Below are 19991 nucleotides of genomic sequence, written 5' to 3' on the forward strand. Positions count from 1 at the left end.
ACTGAAAGGTAGTTTCTAAGTAAGTAGTAGTGTGGGAGGTAATACTTTACTCTGTAACCGAGCTGCAGTGTGATGTCAGGTTAAACATTGGACAATGGACCTCATTCAGAGCCGCTCGCAAAAAGCGAGCTCTCGCTCTGAATGAGGACGGGCGCTTTGCAGGAAGCTCACTACTGACATCACTGGTGATGTCAGTAGGGCCGCCCACAAACGGCAGGCGTTCCTTCAGGAACAGGGCGAGCTGTCGATCAATATCGACAGCCACCCCGTTTGTAGCGAGCGAATTTCTCACTCGCTACGGGGCTTGCGCATGCCGCACGTGCGCAAAGCACAACCATCGACCCCCTTGTGAGCGGGTCTGAATCAGGCCCAATATGTTTTACCTTCATTGTTAACATTTGAACATTTCAATGTTAGAGTTTAGAGGTCTTGAAAACTATCACATTAATCACAGCACTAATATACATTAATACATTATAATTATTAACTAAAGTACAAGACAAGATTGGAAATCTGATGCCCTCTACTAGCAACATTTATTATAAAAGAAAATTAATATTACAAATATAGGCTTTTGTATATATATTTATATATGTGTGCTTCTTCTTCACTGCTGTATAGAGCTAGCTAGTGATTCTGTTCTACTGAAGGAACATTGTTGGCGTGGTGACCACCACAGGAGCGAGGCCTGATTGTCTGCAGAGTGGGAAGGGAATACTGGAGGGAGTGTCCATTTACTCAGTAGTCTTATGGAAGCAATATAAAACTTACCAAACAGAATAGAAATTATGGAACCTATATGTAATAATGTGTTGTTCCCATGTGTAGTTGCTGTATCACATTAGCTATGCTGAATATTAAGATGTAACTTTATAAAAACAAACAATAAAATAGATTATATAAAATAAAGTATGTTAAAGTGTCCTGGAAATGTTTCAATTGGACTTACTAACAGTCCTTCACTAGACTGTGGTCAGAAGAGATTGCAAGACTTCTATTAAAGGCGTATACTCATCACACACCATTGGCTTAATATCCTGGTCACTAGCTCGTATAGCAGAGTCCATATATTAAATACTAATGTGATTGCATAGTCATACAAGTAAGAGATGTGAAGACTTTTAGTTAACAGTACGGGAACGAGGTCGCAGGACACCCTGGGCAGGCTGCAACTCCACCATCTTCTTCCTCTGTGTCTGAGCATGCTCCTTGTACCATTCCTGGTGAATCAAAGGAATACAGCAAAATCAGAAATCACCTAATATTGACATAAAACAAACATGAAGCCTGACAATAACTAGAATCTTTCACGTATCCTGAACAAATTGCATCACCTTAATTAACATAAATCTTGCAATGTGTGCAGTTACCCTACGCAGAATGGTTTTATTATAAATCGGAGGAACTGGTTTATGAAATGGATAACAGATTGCTGTATAAAGGCCACATGGGTGTATATTGGGAAATAAGAGACAATACATGGAGAGATTAGAAAGTGAAAGTGGGAATTTGGGCAGCTTATATCTCACTTGCTAGCAGAACCTGGACAGGTCCTTTAGTAGAAGAGAGAGACAAGAAGTGCATGGATTTGCCAACATTAATGTAAGTCCTCTGATGGGCATAGTTGGGTGTAACTTAGATATACTGTATATGAAAACAAGTCATTAGAAATGATTTAATGAGATGTAGGGCAGCTGCAGAGCATTTCTCTCCCTGCATAATGACCTGAGTTTTACAGGTGCTGATGTTGGTAATTGGATGTTTACCCATGGTCAATGATAATTTGGACTTGTTCATAATCCAGCCATGTGACTCTGGAAATGAGAACGGTCTTACTCAATGGATCAGGCCTTCATAATATTATCGGAATACATGATTATGAGCCCCTGATGATGCAGAAGCAAGACTTTGATCCATGGAGACCATAGGAGTATTAGTCCCATGCCTGCTTAGCCCCAGAGGAGTGAAAGGAGCTGGTGCCACTGAAGTAATGTGGGTTTATTTCAAGAACAGTCTTTCTTGAAAAAGGCAAGGAAGACAACAAATTTTAGGAAGTATTGTTGGCCGAAAAAACAAAACAAGAGTATTTAGAGTGCCAGCACTGCAATGGTTGAGGATCTGACACCTAACCTGGCGAAATCCAGGTTTGCAACATTTGTGTAGGACAATGCATGAAAGACATTAGAGGTAAGATGCATCAACTCTGCCCTAGGTGTGCCACTTTGCAATCCATCTAGGAGGTATTCCACCCATGTGAAAATCACTTTGGCCACCCAACCAGCAATAAAGAATGACTTAAGTGGCATAAACAGAGGTGAAAAATGGACTGTCTAACTTCTTGTCCGAGAGATCCATACAGGACGTCACATCCGATAGAGCAATCGTAGTCCATCTAGATAGCTGCAAAATCATAGACTACAAAGGTGGAAGAATGAAAGATTGATGGAGCCCAGCTCACTCCTGCTGGTTGTTTTCTCTGCTTTATGCTCTACTGGCCTCATCTCAGATTTTTTTCTATATGTCCCGCTAAGCTTAAGCAGCAGCCCTAGATTTAATAAGACAGCGGCTAAAACTCACCCGGTGATAAAACAGGATAAGACTATTATTCTTTTCCCAGAGCAGCCGACTTCCATATCACGTGTCTCATCCCCACAATGCAGACAGGTCACAAAGCAGCAAATCTGTGATCAGAGAAGGGATGTGCAGTCTGCACCACATAATCATTCTCCTCCTTCCACAGGACCAGAAGGAGTTCTTAGGCAGGTCATGTTATGCATCACAAGGCTGCAAAGTTGTTGTCTATTTTTATTCTGGACATTCTCTATCACTGGGCATATTAAAAATAACGTTCTACAGGACGATGAAAATATCCCTGTAGAACGGTTATGTGCCTGTTCCACCCATACACTTAAGTTATAAAAGTTGGTGGAAAATCTGGTCATCAAGAAGTCACATTGGATTTTCAGATTTGTCTTTTATAGCTTGTAACACTTATTTATATTACAATAAAATGCCTGTAGGTATATTATTTATTACAGATTATTATTTGAATTTATTACTGAGATTAAGGGTAATGTGCAGTCCTGATGGGGGAAGAGTCAACTGCCTAATGGAGTATGGTTCATTTGTATGTCAACATACACTGAACGAAGATTCATATTTAAAATGTAAATGATACAAATTGCGTATTGGGCTGTCACCGATTTGTATTTGTAACTGCATTTATTGACTGTTTAGTGCGATCTTAAATGTATAGTGGAACTATTGCCCTTTTGTGACCTATATAGGTACGTAACAAGAAACCTGCTCACTATTTTCTTTTCAAGATATGAGCCATTCATGCAGAAAAGAACGTGTCTGTAGAGTACAGGTTTAGTCACCTGGAGCATTACATGACACAGAAAAGCGTGTTTATGGGCAGCACCAAATCTCACAGCTCAGGCAGGATGAGACGGTGTACCTTAGGGGTGAATTTATGACATGCAGGCTTTTTGGTGGTTTGGAAGAGTGGCAGAAGGAGTTTAAGTCCCCAAGCAAGTCAGCACTGTGTGCCTGGTTTGTACACACAATGACAATTGTACCTTCGTTAGAGTACGAAGACATAAAAGAGATTTCCTTCTCACCTGAATCTCTTCCTCATACATCTTCATGCTCAAATCACTCTTAGTTTGAGATCTTCGACCCATGAACCGCACTGATGCTGCCTGAAACAAAAGATTGGAGGGCGATTGAAAAAATAAATGGAAAGAAAAGAAAAGAAAAAAATTGTAAAACTGCTTACGGACTTCAGCTGAGTGACCCACCTGGTTGGATTGTAAATGGGACAGCAATTTCCGTAGTTGACTTTTCTCATCACTGCTTTGTGCATGCATGAGTATCAGGGTCAGCTCTTCTCTGTCCACCTCTTCCTCAAATGTGATTCCCTTTTCATCTACAGAGCAAGTAAAACATCATTACTAATTCCCACAACTAAGATACTCTAACATAAACAGAAATGACAGTACAGCCTCTACTGTCACTCTATTTCACAACATTATACCACCAGGTGATACTTACGCTCTGCTCCAAAACTGCCGGTAAGATACACCAACCGACTGCCGTGCATTTTGCTTCTAAATTTAATATCTAAACTTAATAATGAACGATCCCCCAATGGAACATAAACTGCTGCTTATTTCTCTTACAGTGACTGTGTCTAATAAAGTAGATGTTCAGATGTTATTACACTCTATGATAGTGTCTGCCTGCTTGGTGTCTGTAGGGACAAACCCTCTAAAGCAGTTTTACCACTTACTTTCTGCATCTTTGTTCTTTCTGCCGTAATTCATTCGGAATACAAAGGCATCCAAGATGCAGGCAACAATAATGGTAAGTACCACCTGTAAATATATCAAGGTGTGATCTGGTATGTTTTCTAGTTATTATTTAACATTTTTAAAGGGGAAAACACATTTAAAGGATCAACATGCAAACCCCTGTATACCTTATAATAAGATGCATTCAAGCGTACAACAAATATACATGACAGCAGGCTGGGGATGAGAAGTTTTACAGAGAAGCAGAAATAGTACAAAGGAACAAATGATCTCATGCATAATGTACTCACCATGGTGACAATGTAAAACACCATGAAGTATAGCCGTGCCCAGTGCGAGGTTTGGGATGTGACTCCTTCCTGTAAATACACATCTTACATTTTAAAATTACAATAGTATGGCATAAAAGATTTAGGGATCCATGTACTAGTAATCGCGGTACTGCCATGATTATTACGCATCTATCTCGCAGGGGATATGTTAATTTTTAATGGAATTATCTCCACTATGTACCAAGGGGAACTCGCAGGGACAGTGGCTGCTGTAACTGCTGCCACTGCAATTTATATCCCCGGCAAAATGTGGAGGGCTTTCACAGAAATGAAATACTTCCCAGGGGGAAGCTGACAAAAAGTCCGGCTCCAGGAGAAGCAGCACCCTGTGATAACACGGGATGGCACCCTTAATCACCGCGTGTCCGAAAAGGGGAAGTGGCCTAATTTCCATAGACCATGCCCCCAAGATGACGTAACTTGGGGGCGTGCCCGTATGGCACGCCTCCCATTTGACGTCAGGCTGGGGGCGAGCCCAGCGCTACGTCAGTAGCTGGGCTGGCCCCAGCCCTCTCCCTGCACTGAAAAGACACTGCGCGCATCCATTTAACTTCACCGGCACAGCCGCGCTCTGCTTAGCAAAGCAGAGCTGCAGCGGTTTGGGTCCCCAACTTCCCGAACGCCCACGGGACACTTCGGTCCGCAGTTGGAACAGCGGGACAGTGCCCGAAAAACTGGACTGTCCCACTGAAATGGATGGTTGGGAGGAGTACACCCAACTGGTTGAACACCCCGAGAGCCGGCCCTGGCTGACACTGCGCATGCCCACAGTGTCAGCTTCCGGAGCCCACAGTAGTTTACACCAAGATGATGTAAACTACTGGGGCTGAACTCTGAAAAGCTAAATTTTTTGGAGTTTAGTACATAGGGGTCAGATCGTAGTCCCCATTGTTAATAATGGGGACTGCGATCTGCAGCGCTAACTAGCACTTTGACTGAGAGTTCTGTGAAATCTCCTGCATTGTGCTTTTAGTATATATGAAAAATAAATAAAATTATGCAGAAAATGCAGTTTCTGCATAATTTTATGTGATAAAAAGATTGATACATAGGTCCCTTAATCTGTTACTACCACATCTGAAATGCTACTACAAGATACAGTATGAACACTAACTGTAAAGGGTAGTGCTACAGCCATAAAACAAATTGAAAGAAATAAAATAGCCATTTCAAGCCTACATGAATAAGCCTACAGAAAGGCTAAAGCTATAGAACAGAGTAAACTAATCTAGGATGAGACACTTACCATAATGATGTACCAGTTATTCACCACTGTCAGCTCAAACAACGTCACTACAAAAGAGTACAAAAACAAGCACCATTTATTGAATATTCAGTCTAAATTGAAAAGTAAAAACAGGGGAATTTTACTAGACAATTTTCAAGGAGGCCCCTTATATCTGTGCAGATTACTGAAAATGTTGAAACAATGGAGATAAGGATTTGTGCCCTGTCACTGAAGGTACCATCTTAGTATAATGGTTGCTGCTTTTAAAAGTGGAAGAGGGTTAAAGAACCTCTCGTGGTGACTTTAGAATAGAAAAGATCCTTTGTCACAGGTTCTACCAATTGAAAACTAAGTATCACTTATTATAAATTACTTCAAAGTTCATCACAGTAGGTTCAAATATCACAATGATAGAAAGGAAAGCATCGCCTTGCATGCAGCATATAGAAGAATAATTGCATAAATCAGTTACGCGTTTCATGGGTATGCTGCCCGTTTCTTCAGACTTGTTTATGCCAACTCTGCTTACAGGACATGACTTTTAGTATCAAATATCAAGGCCAGTAAGAATATATACAGAAAAAGGAAAGAACAAGTCAGAAACCAGCAATTTACACGGCACCGTCATAGTACACCCTGAGAACAGGTTTCTATGGCGAGTGAAAAATCCTATTATTTTAAAATGTTATTATGAGAGTACAAAAGACTGGGGATGACCTAAAAGCAGAACATGGCAGAAACGTGATGACGAACCGAACAGGAAGCACAAGCAATTAATGAGGATCAACGGCCTGTAAACCTGTCCTGCGAAAAACCACCAAATGAAGACATAAAATTAACAAACTACAAAATGCAGTGAATGATTGGAAAAATTACAACACCGTAGCCTAACAGAATTGCACTAATGACATCATAGTGAACAGAGCTGGATGAAAAAAAAAACAGCAGTGAGCTGACATGACCCGGACAGCCAATGGGGATATAGAAGTGGAGGAGCTTGAGCTTTTTCCTGTACATTTAAAATGCACAAGTTCCCGCAGTATCCTAAACTCTACACCCCAATGTATCCTGTGTCCCCCAAAAGGTTGTATAGTGTTATGCAGTCTAGCTTACCACAAAACTCCTGCAGACTAATAAAGGTGTTCACCTATAACAGCCGCCTTTCCCGGGTGAAGTAAGTTTACCCGGTACTAAGATGCGCCAGGACTTAACTCAGGCACAACGAGTCAATGTCGAAACTAGGCAGCACAAGGAATGGGCTGAGGTGGGAGCAGGAGGGCATGCAGGTCCAGAAAAGGGTAGATTACCAAGTAGATGCAAGGCTGGCAAAGACAGTGCAGGCAGGGATTCCTACAAGCAGGGACAAGAAGAAATACAAGAATGGCTGGCAAAAACTGGCAGAAAACGACAAGATTACTTGCAGCAGGTCACGTGACTTCTGGCATGACAGAAGCTGTAACCGGCAATGCACCAAGTGCCTGACTGTGCTTCAACCATTCAGGGAGCCAATCAGAACCGCAGAACAGAGACGGTCCCTTTGCAATTCATTACACTGCAGCTGGGTAGCTGCACATACAGAGACAGGCCCCTTGCTATTAATTACACTGCAGCTGAGAAGCTGCACTAAGAGAGGCAACATACAATGAATTATACTGCAGCTGAGTAGCTGCAGGTACAAAGAAAGCATCCCGGATTTAGTAATAGCCAGGACCAACAGGCAGTGCGGCCGCAGAGAGTCACAGTTGCCTAGCAACTGTCAGGATCATCGGTCATTGCGGCTGGCGTGACACAGTGTTCTGGTCGCTTAGCAATGACCGGGACCCGCCGGACCAGTGAGTCTCTGCGGCAGCTCCTAACAGAGTATTGTGATTTGCAGTCATTAACAGCTGTATAGCAATTGCCCTCTATGAGACACACTATAAATGTACTAGGAAAAAGGTCGGTCAAAACAGACAGTCGGACATGATATAAAGCAGCTGAGAGAGTACTGAGTATTTAGAATGGAGCAATAATTTCATTATTTCTAAGAAACATTAATGGGATCCTGTTGATGGAGTTCCTCTCCTGGGCCTTCAGGGGAGACTAGATGTTCAAGGAGGGAATAATAAATGGAAAGTAATCTAGTGCAGAAGATGACTTCCTACTATGTTTTCGGGACGCTAAAAGTTCATTGAGAAGATAGCTTGGAATTTAGGGTCTTTTTCAGGAATTTCCCATGAGACTCCCAGAATATACTACTTGTGGTTTGTGGCTAGTGAAGAAGGATCCTACAAGAAATGGAAAAATTTGGAACTAAAATCTGAATGGCAGTGTTTACCCGCAAGTAGGAAGACCCTTTCCAAAACAGTTGGTACAAAAGCTCTTCAGACAGAATTGGTTTCAGATCAAAACCAGAGAGCCGAGAGTCCTCAAAACCTAAAGAAATCATCTTACTCTTGTTCACAGCATCTAGACTAATACCTAAGCCATGGGACCTGCGTGTGATTGTAAAGCTGACCATTGGCATGGACTTCCAAGGAAATAATGGTGAAGCAGTTGCCCGATAAGATTACGGCTATAAAGTCTTGCTAAACTTCTTTGTCATTGTTTTACTGTAGAGCCTCCTGTGACTACTGCTTAGCAGGGGTAGCCATGGTAGGTCTAAGAGTTGTTGCGAGAAGAGGCGTAAACTGGCAGAAACTACAATGGGCGATCTGATTCAGATCTTCTGCCACTGGAAACTTGCAATAAAGCCCTTTAGTGTTGAATTACCCCGCCTCCAAGTGGTGAATGAGCAAATACTTCAGTTGTCTAAACTACCATAGAACATTAATAAAAAATTACTACAAATAAAACTGTTTTGGCTGGAGATCTATTTTTAAGGTTTGAATGGGGAACTCACTATATTTTATACTGCGACTTGCTCTCTTGTGTTCAGTATAGAGCAGTAGTTCCAAAACGTTCTTGAATCATGGTAACCTGAAGTATCAGCATTTTTTTCATGGCGCCCATAGGCCAAAAGTTTCTTATTGAGAAATTCAGAATTGAATATTAAAGTATATTATGCTTATAGGTCATCTATAGGGTCAGTTATATAGTGATTGACAGGGTTATGCTTCTGTTTGTCCACATATTCTATGATTGGCAGCCACCAGCACTGGTTTTGCCTATCACATTGATCATAAATAATTTGACTTGGTCCTGGACCACCAACTTGTGGTACCCCTGCAAGTGCTCTGCGGCACTCCGTTAGGGAGCCAGTGGTATATACAATAAAAAAACTGGTCCCCCCAGGATGAACAGAGATAGAGCATATTATCATACCAATCTGCCCCCAAACCTCCATTGCCAGTTCCCAGTTTCAAACCACTGCTTCTTATTGGGGTAGATTGAACTTTTGTTTGCCACTTGAGAAAACACTATCAATTAGTTGCCAACCACTAGAAGAAGGAAATGACAGTTTTCCAATATTACTTCATATAAACCAGATTGATCTTCAAATAAGTCTTTCAGAACAGTAGAATATTCCATATTTTGGAATATGTGCATACCATAATGAAATATCTTGGTGAATGGAATCCAAATCTAAGCACAGAATGCGTTTATGTTTTATATACACCTTATACACACAGCCTGAAGGTAATTTTATACAATAATTTCACTAATGTGGCTTAAACAAAGTTTGTGTACATACATGAAATTCATATATGTTTCATATACACTTTATACACACAGCCTGAAGGTAATTTTATACATTATTTTTATTAATGTTGTGCCTTAAACAAAGTTTGTGTACATTGAGCCATCAAATAGCAAAGATTTCACTATCTCAGTCACGATTTAAAAAATTTCGTATTTCGGAATATTCCGTATTTCAGAATTTTTGGGTCTGGGAGACTCAACCTGTAGAGACCATTGTTAGATAGATATAAAAGTTCAATGGACACATAAGATCTTATGTTTTATAGCAAGATCACAGAACAATGCATTTTACAATTCTTACCAAAGCTAATGAGGATGTTGTCAAAGTTGTTTAGGTAGTAATAACCCTGTTCAATTTGGGTTTGGTTGCCCACAGTATGGTTCAGCAAGCGATAAGACTCTGCCACTGTGCTAGTACTATGGGAAAATAGACTGTTAATACTGCATGGCCACAAAAACAATCACAAAATCATCTCTGGCTAAGCAAAACCTACAAAGCTCTCTGCTATACCTAATACTAGATCTGACCATGTTATTTACTTTTAAAAGGGTTGGGTATGGATTGCCGCTGGTCAGAATACCGACAGCGGCATCCCAACAGTCAGAATCCCAACACCCATAGGTAAGTATGCTAGCACTAACCCTAACCCCTGCACTAACCCTCCCTCCTCGGTGTCTAAACCTAACCTCCCACCTAGTGCCTAAGCCTAATATCCCCTCCCTGCACCCTAAACCTCCCTCCCTGGGGCCTAAACCAAACCTTCCCCTCTTCGCACCCTAAACCTCCCTCCCCGGTGCCCGACCCTAACCCTCCCCTTAGTGCCTAACCCTAACCCTGCACCCTAACCCCCCCTAACTGCCAATACTTACCTTTGGGATGCCGGTGGTCGGGACACTGCCGTCAGGATTACGGTACCGATATTTAGACCGTCGGTACCCCGCACGCCGAGATGCCGACTACATCACCTTTTAAATATGGAGTGTGTAAAATAGTGCATCTGTGTGTTTGATGAGAACAGTGGAGCTATGCAGCTTTAATATATACATAACTAAATAAACATAAGCATTAGTAAAGCACCAAAGCATATACTAATATAGAGGACTACCAATCCCAACATCCAAGTGATTTGGTTACTTTGTAAGAATATCATTGTGTCAGAAAGTTAGGAGACAGAATTTAGGGAAATCACCTCCTGTAATAACTTCATTCATTACCAGGGTGATGTATTCAGTAGCTGGCCAGGTACAGACAGAGAAACTTGTGGAGTTTGCAAAGAAAATTATGTACTTTTTGATCAATCATTATGGGCCAAATGTAATAGGTAGTCAGTTTTAGTAACAGTACAAACTCGCACTTTCTCGCACTTTTAAAAAGTGCCAGTTTGTACTGAAACTCGCAAATTCAATAGCCTGCGAACTTTTCAGCTCGAGGCTACTGCATTTGCGAGTGCAGGCGAGTTTAGGACTATGTAAACTGACACCTTTTAATGCGAGTAGCATTAAAAGGTGCGAGTTTTAGAGAAGCCATCACAGATCAGTGAGATCCGTGATGGCTTCTGTGTGTGTTAAAAAAAACAAAACGTGCACCCCCTCCTCCAAAAGCATAACCAGCCCCGGGCTTTATAAAGCCTGTTCTGGTTCTAAAAATACAGGGGCCAAAATGCGTAGGGGGCCCCTGTATATTAAGAACCAGCACAGGGCTTTGTTGAGCTGGTCCTGGTTCTGGAAAATCAGGGGACAAAACGAGTAGGGGTCCCCTGAAAATTCCTGAACCAGCACCAAACTCTTTCTAGCAGGGGGATAATGCCACAGCCAGGGAAAACCTTTCACCGGTTTCCCCGGCCAAAGCATTATCCCTGACTGCTAGTCAGTCCAGGCCGGGAATCCCTGGGGATTTGGGTACCACCCCAATAAAGGGGTACCCCTCTCCAGGGCACCCCAGGCCTAGACTGATAGCCCGGGGCTATCCCCGGCACCCTAGGGCGGTGGGTGCCGGGTTGATAGTGTAAAGTGAAAGTGTAAAATTAAATTTACCATATTGTCTTTATTTGTAGAACCACAAGTACCAGCAAGCCTCCCCTGCATGCTGGTATTTGGAGAACCACAAATACCAGCATGCGGGGCATTACGGGCCCGCTGGCACTTGTAGTTCCACAACTAAAGAAATACGTAAAAAAACAAACTTACACCGTGAAAGTATAATTTTAATAAAACATACATGCACACTCACACATACTCACCTATTATCCAAAGTAATCCATAGGGGTGTACCTGAAAAAAAAATCCATACTCACCTCTCTTATGCGTAGATCACGTCCTCTTCTCCAAGTAGGCAATCCAGGGGTTAAAATAAAAAAACGAAAAAAAACCGATCTATGCGGACTGAGCAAAGGTATGTGTGTACACATACCTTTGCTCCGCGTAAATGACCGGGGCACACGTGTGCCCCGTCAGTGCAGGGGCCGCCAGCCAATCAGGGAGCATCTCCGTCGGAGCAGCTCCCTGATTAGCTGAATGCGGCCAGCCTCTGTCTCCCATAGCCGTCTATGGTGAGAAATCCCCATAGCCCGTCTATGGTGAGAGCCGCTACATAGTAACCGCAAGATTAATTGATGTTAATCCTGTGGTTTACATCAATGATACAATGTCGCGACATTGTATCATTGATGTAACCACAAGATTAACATCAATTAATCTTGCAGCCTAACCCTAAATCTCCGGGGGGGGTGTGCCTAACCCTATACCCCCCCCCCCCCGGGAGCACCTGACCTAACCCCCCCGCGGCTGGCCGCGCCTGGCTAACCTTCATTCGGGATGCCGGGCGTCGGGCTTTTATTTTAAGAAGGTAACCCATCCTGGTACGAAGAACAGCTCTATCCTGTTGAAAAATCAAAGAGAGGGAGCAACAAGAAAGCGCAGCAAAATCAGAGACCATGCGGGCAGAGGAGATAGTGAGAAGAAAAACTGTCTTCGCTGTCAACCACTTGAGGTCTACTGATTTCAGGGGTCAAAATGGGGAAGCCTGTAGAGCCCTGAGAACCAAAAACAAATCCCACGGAGCTACCGGAGGGACAAAGGGAAGCTGAACCCTCAGAACATCCTGCAAAAAATGTTCTAACATCAGGCAGAGGGGCGATCCTTTGCTGAAACCAAACTGATAGTGCAGATACTTGAACTCTCAGGGTGGCCAGGCGGAGACCCAGGTCTAACCCAGCCTGGAGAAAAGCAAGCATTCGTGAGACCCTAAAAACTTCAGGGTCATATTTTCTATGTAAACAACATTGAAAATACGAGTGCCAAATTCTGTAATAGATGCGGGCAGAGAAAGGCTTTCGTGCTCAAGTATCATCTGAATTACAGGGGTAGTAAAACCCTTGGCTCTTAAGATAGAAGACTCAAGAGCAACGCCATCAAATACAGACGAGGAAGGTCCGGATGTAGGCAGGGACCTTGTGCTAACAGGTCCGGCCTTAGAGGAAGAGGCCACAGAGTGTCTATTGACAGACTCCGTAAGTCGGTGAACCAATGGCGTCTGGGCCAAGCAGGAGCTATCAGTATTACTGTGCCGCCCTCTTACTTGAATTTCCTGATGACCCTTAGGAGGAGGGAAAGTGGAGGAAAAAGGTTTGCCAGACTGAAGTCCCATCTTACTTCCAGAGTGGCGGCTGAGGGGTCTCTGGTTCTGGATCCGTACCCGGGGACCTTGTGATTGCGTCGTGAGACCATCAGGTATACTTCTGGTAGTCCCCATTTGTCCACTAGGACCTGAAAGACTTCCGGATGAAAAGCCCATTCCCGTGTATGACCTGACGACTTAGGAAGTCTGCTTTCCAGTTTAAGACTCCGGGGATGAATATTGCAGGAAGATGACATTCTGCCCAGACCAGAATGTTTGTCACTTCCCTCATGGATGCAAGACTTCGTGTGCCTACCTGATAGTTGAGGTAGGCTACTGCGGATACATTGTCCGACTGGATTTGGACAGGCATGCCCTTTAGGATATCCAGTGCTTGAAGGAGTGCTCTGTATACTGGGCCTGATTCAGACCCGCTCGCGAGCGCTCGCAAGTGGGTCGATGTTGGGCCAGTGCGCATGCGCACGACGGACCCGGCTCCGTCGTGCGCACGACGGACCCGGCTCCGTCGTGCGCATGCACGAGACCAGGATAGCGACGGGCAAGCCGTCGCTATGGGTCTCGCTACAAAGGGGGCGTGCCGTCGATGGTGAGTGACAGCACGCCCCCTTTGGTGGGCGTGCCGGGGCAGGGCTGGCCAGACGGAGGCGTTCCCATGGGAACGCCTACCAACTGGGGCCAGCCCCACTGACATCACAAGTTATGTCAGTGGGAGTGCTTTCGGCTCTGATAGAGCCAAAAGCACTCCAGGGCTTGCGGCAGACGAGACCCTACCACAAGGGTCTCGTCGCAAGCCCAATGGTCGCGACCATCTTTTTGGCCGCTCGCTATAGCTGTGGGTGGTCGCCCACAGCTATGCGAGCGGCCAGGAGGCCGCTCTAAAATCAGGAAGGACGGCCCTGATTCAGAGCGAGCGCTCTGTCAGAGCGTCTGGCTCTGAATCAGGGTCACTGCACGAAGTTCCAGGATGTTTATGGACAGGTGACCCTCTTTGGACGTCCATCTTCCCAGAAAAGTATGATGACCTGTCACTGCGCCCCATCCGCGGAGGCTGGCATCCGTGGTGAGGAGCACCCCATCTGGTACCCAGAAGGGGCGACCCTTGTCCAGATGAGACATTTGCAGCCACCATGAGAGGGAAAACCAAACTTCTCAAGAGTGGAGGGTTGCCTGGGACCGTATCAGATGATACTGCCCCTTCCACCGGGAGAGAATCAGTCATTGCAGAGGCCTGGAATGGAACTGGGCATATTCCACAATGTCAAAAGTGGATATCATGGACCCCAGGACCTGCATTGCTGAGTGAATGGATACCCTCTGATTGCGGAGCAATTTGCGCACCCGCAATTGCAGAGCCAAAATCTTGTCCACTGGAAGAAAGAGCCTTTGTGCCAGGGAATCCAATAGCACCCCCAGATGTACTGTACCATCTGCTGTGTTGGAGAAAGGGAAGACTTTTTTCCAATTGATTATCCAGCACTGCTCCTGCAGACAGGCAGTGGTCAGCTGGAGATGATGTTGCAAAACCTCCATAGACTGCCAAAATCAGGAGGTCCCGAGGGGCTGTGGACAAACCAAAGGGCAATGGTAATGTTGCTGACGGACAGCAAAACTCAGAAACCGTTGGTGTAATAGTGCAAAGGTACATGCAGATATGTATCCTGTATGTCCAGGGAACCATGAACTCCCCGGTTCTATTGCCAGCATAATCGACCTAAGGGTCTCCATACGGAACTTTAAGCACATGGATGGACCTGTTGAGAGATTTCCGATTCAGAATTGAGCGATGAGACCCATTTAGCTTCTGAATCAAAAAGAAATCTGAGTAATAACTCCTTCCTTGTTAGTCAAAGGAACCGGGATGATCACCCCTGAATTGAGCAAGACATGAATGGTCTACTAGAGGGCAAGGGCCTAGAAAAAAATCTGATGGGGGAGTTGTGCAAACAACCTTCTGGGGAGTAACCCTTTTGGAAGGCGACACGTAAGAATCCCCAGTAGGGAGGGGGATTTCCCACCTAATGCACTCTCCCTATGGGAGAGGGTAAAAAGACACCAGTCTTTTTGGAATCTGGAACAGATTATCTGAAGTGTTCCATGCTTCCCCCATAAACTCAGTGAGCTGTTCAGATTGAGGTAATCTAGCCTAAATCACTTTTTGGTGTCTGAACACCAGGATTATTAGGCTTTTAGGAACCAGTACTTCATCTTCTATAATGAGGATTGAATTAACCACCCCAGCTAGAGAGGAACATCCACTGATAGTTGACACTATTCTTCTCCAAGATAGGCCCAGAGGGAGAAACGTATGTATCATCTGCCTCCTCAGATGATATATCAGAATGAAAGCAGGGTGGACTGAGAGGATGGTGCAGTCCATTTATATGCTTAGATGGCTGATGCCTTATTTGCATGTAACATCTGAAGATACGTAGATGCTAAAAGCCAGATTCTGAACTGAATGGACATAACCCTCCATCCAGGAAGGCTGTATGGGAAAAGGAAACAAAGCAGGCTGTAATAACTGTGGGAAATCCAAAGTGTGAATCAGTGTGGGGGCTGATAAGCTATCCACTAACTGCGTCACAAACTGAGACCAGGAGGACATTCAAGGTGACTCCTGGACAGGTGCTGGCGAGGCGGACTGTTGTGGTGTATAACAATTAACATACAGTCCATCCAGTATGAAATCCTGAGAGGCCTACTGCACAGGATTTACATAAACCAAGCACAGGGACAACAGTCTCCTGTTTACCCCTTTGTCCTCACGGGAAATATTTGTCAGTAACCTACAACAAGTGTAGGGTTAACAATGCAATGTGACCCCCTTCACAGATACAAATATATGTGAAGTACTCTCTAACCCCTATACAACAGGTAGTTGGGGGCTAGGAAAAAAACAAAAATAAAACAAATATCAACTACCTAAACACATAGGATTGGTAGGATCTACATGCATATAAATATATTTGCAAATGGGCACTAAATCGCAGTCACATTGTTATTATATAAGTGCAATGCATACAACTATACTTACAAATTGGCACTGAATAAATTTATGACCAAATAGTGGTGCGCTAATAAAAAATGATTAAACACACTAAAATAGGATTGACAGGGCAGAATTTAAACCAAGACGCCAATATTTTGCTCAATATATTTTTTATATATCAATAACAAGTATCAAATAACAATATACATATACCAGATACACATAAAAAATTTATAAAATATAGACCACAATTCGGATCCTCATATATCTATACTAGGACCTAACATTTAGTCCATAGTGCCACAGTTAAGTATTAATATTTTAAAAACACTTGACTCTCACCAGACTTGTAAATATAAGGAAGTTCTTTTAATAGTCCCACGGACCAATTTTCTTCAGTTTTAATAAAAGCGGCATATTCACAATGATAGTCCTTTATAATAAAGAACTTTTGGTGTGGACAATCCCAATCAGCCCGCATGCATAGTTAGAAGGCTCCGGTTTGAAGGTACATAAAGGCTCCAGTAACGTCAACCTGTGACCGCCTCTCTTCAGCCGCTTGCACACTCCGACTGCTGGAGATTAACCTCCGTTTGATTTGCAAGTAATCAGCTTCAGTGATGTACAGAGGCACTAATTGAGTCAACCTGTGACCGCCTCTCTCTTACCGCCCGTGTGCTGCTAGTCCTGGGAGTCCGTCTCAGTTAGCATATATGCGGCTCACTGTATCTATGCAGCAAAACTTCCAATCAAAGCAAGATGATGTCTGGCAAGAAGTAACAACACAATAGTAGGTATCTCTGACGCGTTTCACTTCCGCCTATGGAAGCTTTATCAAAGAGTATGGATACTTGTGGCTCCAGATTTTTCCTTTTTAAACCTACTTAATTGAATAATAATTGGCACAAATCTTTACACCTGCTTAAACAGGTGTCTCTAATGGTCATTAATCACATAAAATCCCATGAAGGGTTTTAAAAAATAAAAACAGCACTTTATTGGCGTCAAGGTTAATCATTTTATATTCATAATTATGCATCTACTAAGTCTATACCCATATATGTTGGATGATTATAAATCAAAATAAAAAGTATATATATATATATCTATATAGAGATAAAAGGTAAAAAATAATAAAGATACTATTAAATCAATCCTATACCGGGATTCGAACCCCGGTCTTAAAAACACAGATTCTCAAGATCAGACTCTCTACCTCTACACTATCGTCATATAGGTACCAAACAATCAAATATTAAGTACATCTCTCAATTTTAAATAACTTTACTGAGATACATGCTTTTAGTCAAACTCTCTCGTATTTATCTTATTTTATTTATATTTTGGCAAGTGTACCCACTACTCACTATCAACTTCAATCCTCCAATGAATATTGTGATAGGGAAAGCTACACAGAGAGACAATATGATGTCTGGCAAGAAGTAACAACACAATAGTAGGTATCACTGACGCGTTTCGCTTCCGCCTATGGAAGCTTTATCAAAGAGTATGGATACTTGTGGCTCCAGATTTTTCCTTTTTAAACCTACTTAATTGAATAATAATTGGCACAAATCTTTACACCTGCTTAAAAAGAGGTTTAAGTTACACAGTGTATCTCAACATTTTGATCTAGTACATAACGGTAATCCCGCTGGATTGATGATTACAGGGGTACAACATGTATAGTCCACTACAGGGGGGGGGGGATAGGTATAAAACTTTATGTAGCAAGGAGGCATTATGGATTTTTAGACTCCAAACACTCTTCCCTCTGGGACTTAATGATAATATTGATTTTGAATCATTTGCCAACTAATTCGAGGATTGTAATGGATCTTATGATTGCTTGTTTGGATTTATTCTGTCAGAAGGAGTATGTATGAGAGTGGGACAAGTGGAGTGAGAAACCATCTAGATTACTGAGGGTGAGGGATGCTTTTTTGTTAAAATGCAATATCCTATCGGGCTTGTAGTTTTTACTGGTGATTAGGTTTATTTGCCATAATGAGAGAAGGAGGTTCAACATGCTATATTAGTACAACCAAACAGGGATCGAGAGAGGTGATAGTGTAGAGGTAAAGAACATGATTGTGAAGACTCACACACCTTGAATACGTGGGTTCATATCCCGATGTAGGAATGAGATATATATTTATTATACAATATGTTTAATCTTGTTTATATGGTTATTGACAGGTGAGACAATCAGATAACTCACTCTGGATTTATGTATCTTATTTAGTTAGTTACATCGGGAGGCTAATTTATGAGTGAGAAGTAGTGAGAGGTTTCTTCTAATAATACTAGATGTGAGGGTTGTCATTTTTGATAACATCATGGTAATGTGATATATTGTCTCTCTGTGTAGCTTTCCCTATCACAATATTCATTGGAGGATTGAAGTTGATAGTGAGTAGTGGGTACACTTGCCAAAATATAAATAAAATAAGATAAATACGAGAGAGTTTGACTAAAAGCATGTATCTTAGTAAAGTTATTTAAAATTGAGAGATGTACTTAATATTTGATTGTTTGGTACCTATATGACGATAGTGTAGAGGTAGAGAGTCTGATCTTGAGAATCTGTGTTTTTAAGACCGGGGTTTGAATCCCGGTATAGGATTGATTTAATAGTATCTTTATTATTTTTTACCTTTTATCTCTATATATAAATATATATATATATATATATATACACACACACACTTTTTATTTTGATTTATAATCATCCAACAATATGGGTATAGACTTAGTAGATGCATAATTATGAATATAAAATGATTAACCTTGACGCCAATAAAGTGCTGTTTTTATTTTTTAAAACCCTTCATGGGATTTTGTTGTGTGATTAATGACCATTAGAGACACCTGTTTAAGCAGGTGTAAAGATTTGTGCCAATTATTATTCAATTAAGTAGGTTTAAAAAGGAAAAATCTGGAGCCACAAGTATCCATACTCTTTGATAAAGCTTCCATAGGCGGAAGCGAAACGCGTCAGTGATACCTACTATTGTGTTGTTACTTCTTGCCAGACATCATCTTGCTTTGATTGGAAGTTTTGCTGCATAGATACAGTGAGCCGCATATATGCTAACTGAGACGGACTCCCAGGACTAGCAGCACACGGGCGGTAAGAGAGAGGCGGTCACAGGTTGACTCATTTAGTGCCTCTGTACATCACTGAAGCCGATTACTTGGAAATCAAATGGAGGTTAATCTCCAGCAGTCGGAGTGTGCAAGCGGCTGAAGAGAGGCGGTCACAGGTTGACGTTACTGGAGCATCTATGTACCTTCAAACCGAAGCCTTCTAACTATGCATGCGGGTTCTTTATAATAAAGAACCAAAAGTTCTTTATTATAAAGGACTATCATTGTGAATATCCCGCTTTTATTAAAACTGAAGAAAATTGGTCCATGGGACTATTAAAAGAACTTCCTTATATTTACAAGTCTGGTGAGAGTCAAGTGTTTTTAAAATACTAATACTTAACTGTGGCACTATGGACTAAATGTTAGGTCCTAGTATAGATATGAGGATCCGAATTGTGGTCTATATTTTATAAATTTTTTATGTGTATCTGGTATATGTATATTGTTATTTGATACTTGTTATTGATATATAAAAAATATATTGAGCAAAATATTGGCGTCTTGGTTTAAAATCTGCCCTGTCAATCCTATTTTAGTGTGTTTAATCATTTTTTATTAGCGCACCACTATTTGGTCATTTTCTGTGGTTATTGCCGATTTTCCTGAGAAAATTTATTTTTTAGTAGGTATACACAACCTACTGGTGTGTGCTGCT

The 19991-nt window shown here is 42.3% G+C and overlaps 1 protein-coding gene across 2 annotated transcripts in view; it reads right to left on the minus strand.

Annotated features, from left to right (window-relative positions):
* Nucleotides 1-517: 517 nt before the first annotated feature.
* The window catches only part of TPCN1 (two pore segment channel 1), an 83430-nt gene continuing 63956 nt past the window's right edge, over nucleotides 518-19991 (minus strand). For both annotated transcript variants that reach the window (XM_088443489.1, XM_088443488.1), the window contains exons 22-28: nucleotides 9859-9974; nucleotides 5895-5941; nucleotides 4607-4675; nucleotides 4295-4379; nucleotides 3804-3931; nucleotides 3624-3704; nucleotides 518-1220 (exon numbers count right to left, since the gene is read on the minus strand). In XM_088443489.1, the coding sequence (XP_088299615.1) occupies nucleotides 1122-1220; nucleotides 3624-3704; nucleotides 3804-3931; nucleotides 4295-4379; nucleotides 4607-4675; nucleotides 5895-5941; nucleotides 9859-9974 (625 nt within the window). In that variant the 3' untranslated portion in view covers nucleotides 518-1121. The remainder of the gene's footprint in view (nucleotides 1221-3623; nucleotides 3705-3803; nucleotides 3932-4294; nucleotides 4380-4606; nucleotides 4676-5894; nucleotides 5942-9858; nucleotides 9975-19991) is intronic.

This window comes from Taudactylus pleione, unplaced genomic scaffold (assembly GCF_031769625.1).
Source record: "Taudactylus pleione unplaced genomic scaffold, aTauple2 ptg000330l, whole genome shotgun sequence".
Taxonomy (NCBI): Eukaryota; Metazoa; Chordata; class Amphibia; order Anura; family Myobatrachidae; genus Taudactylus; species Taudactylus pleione.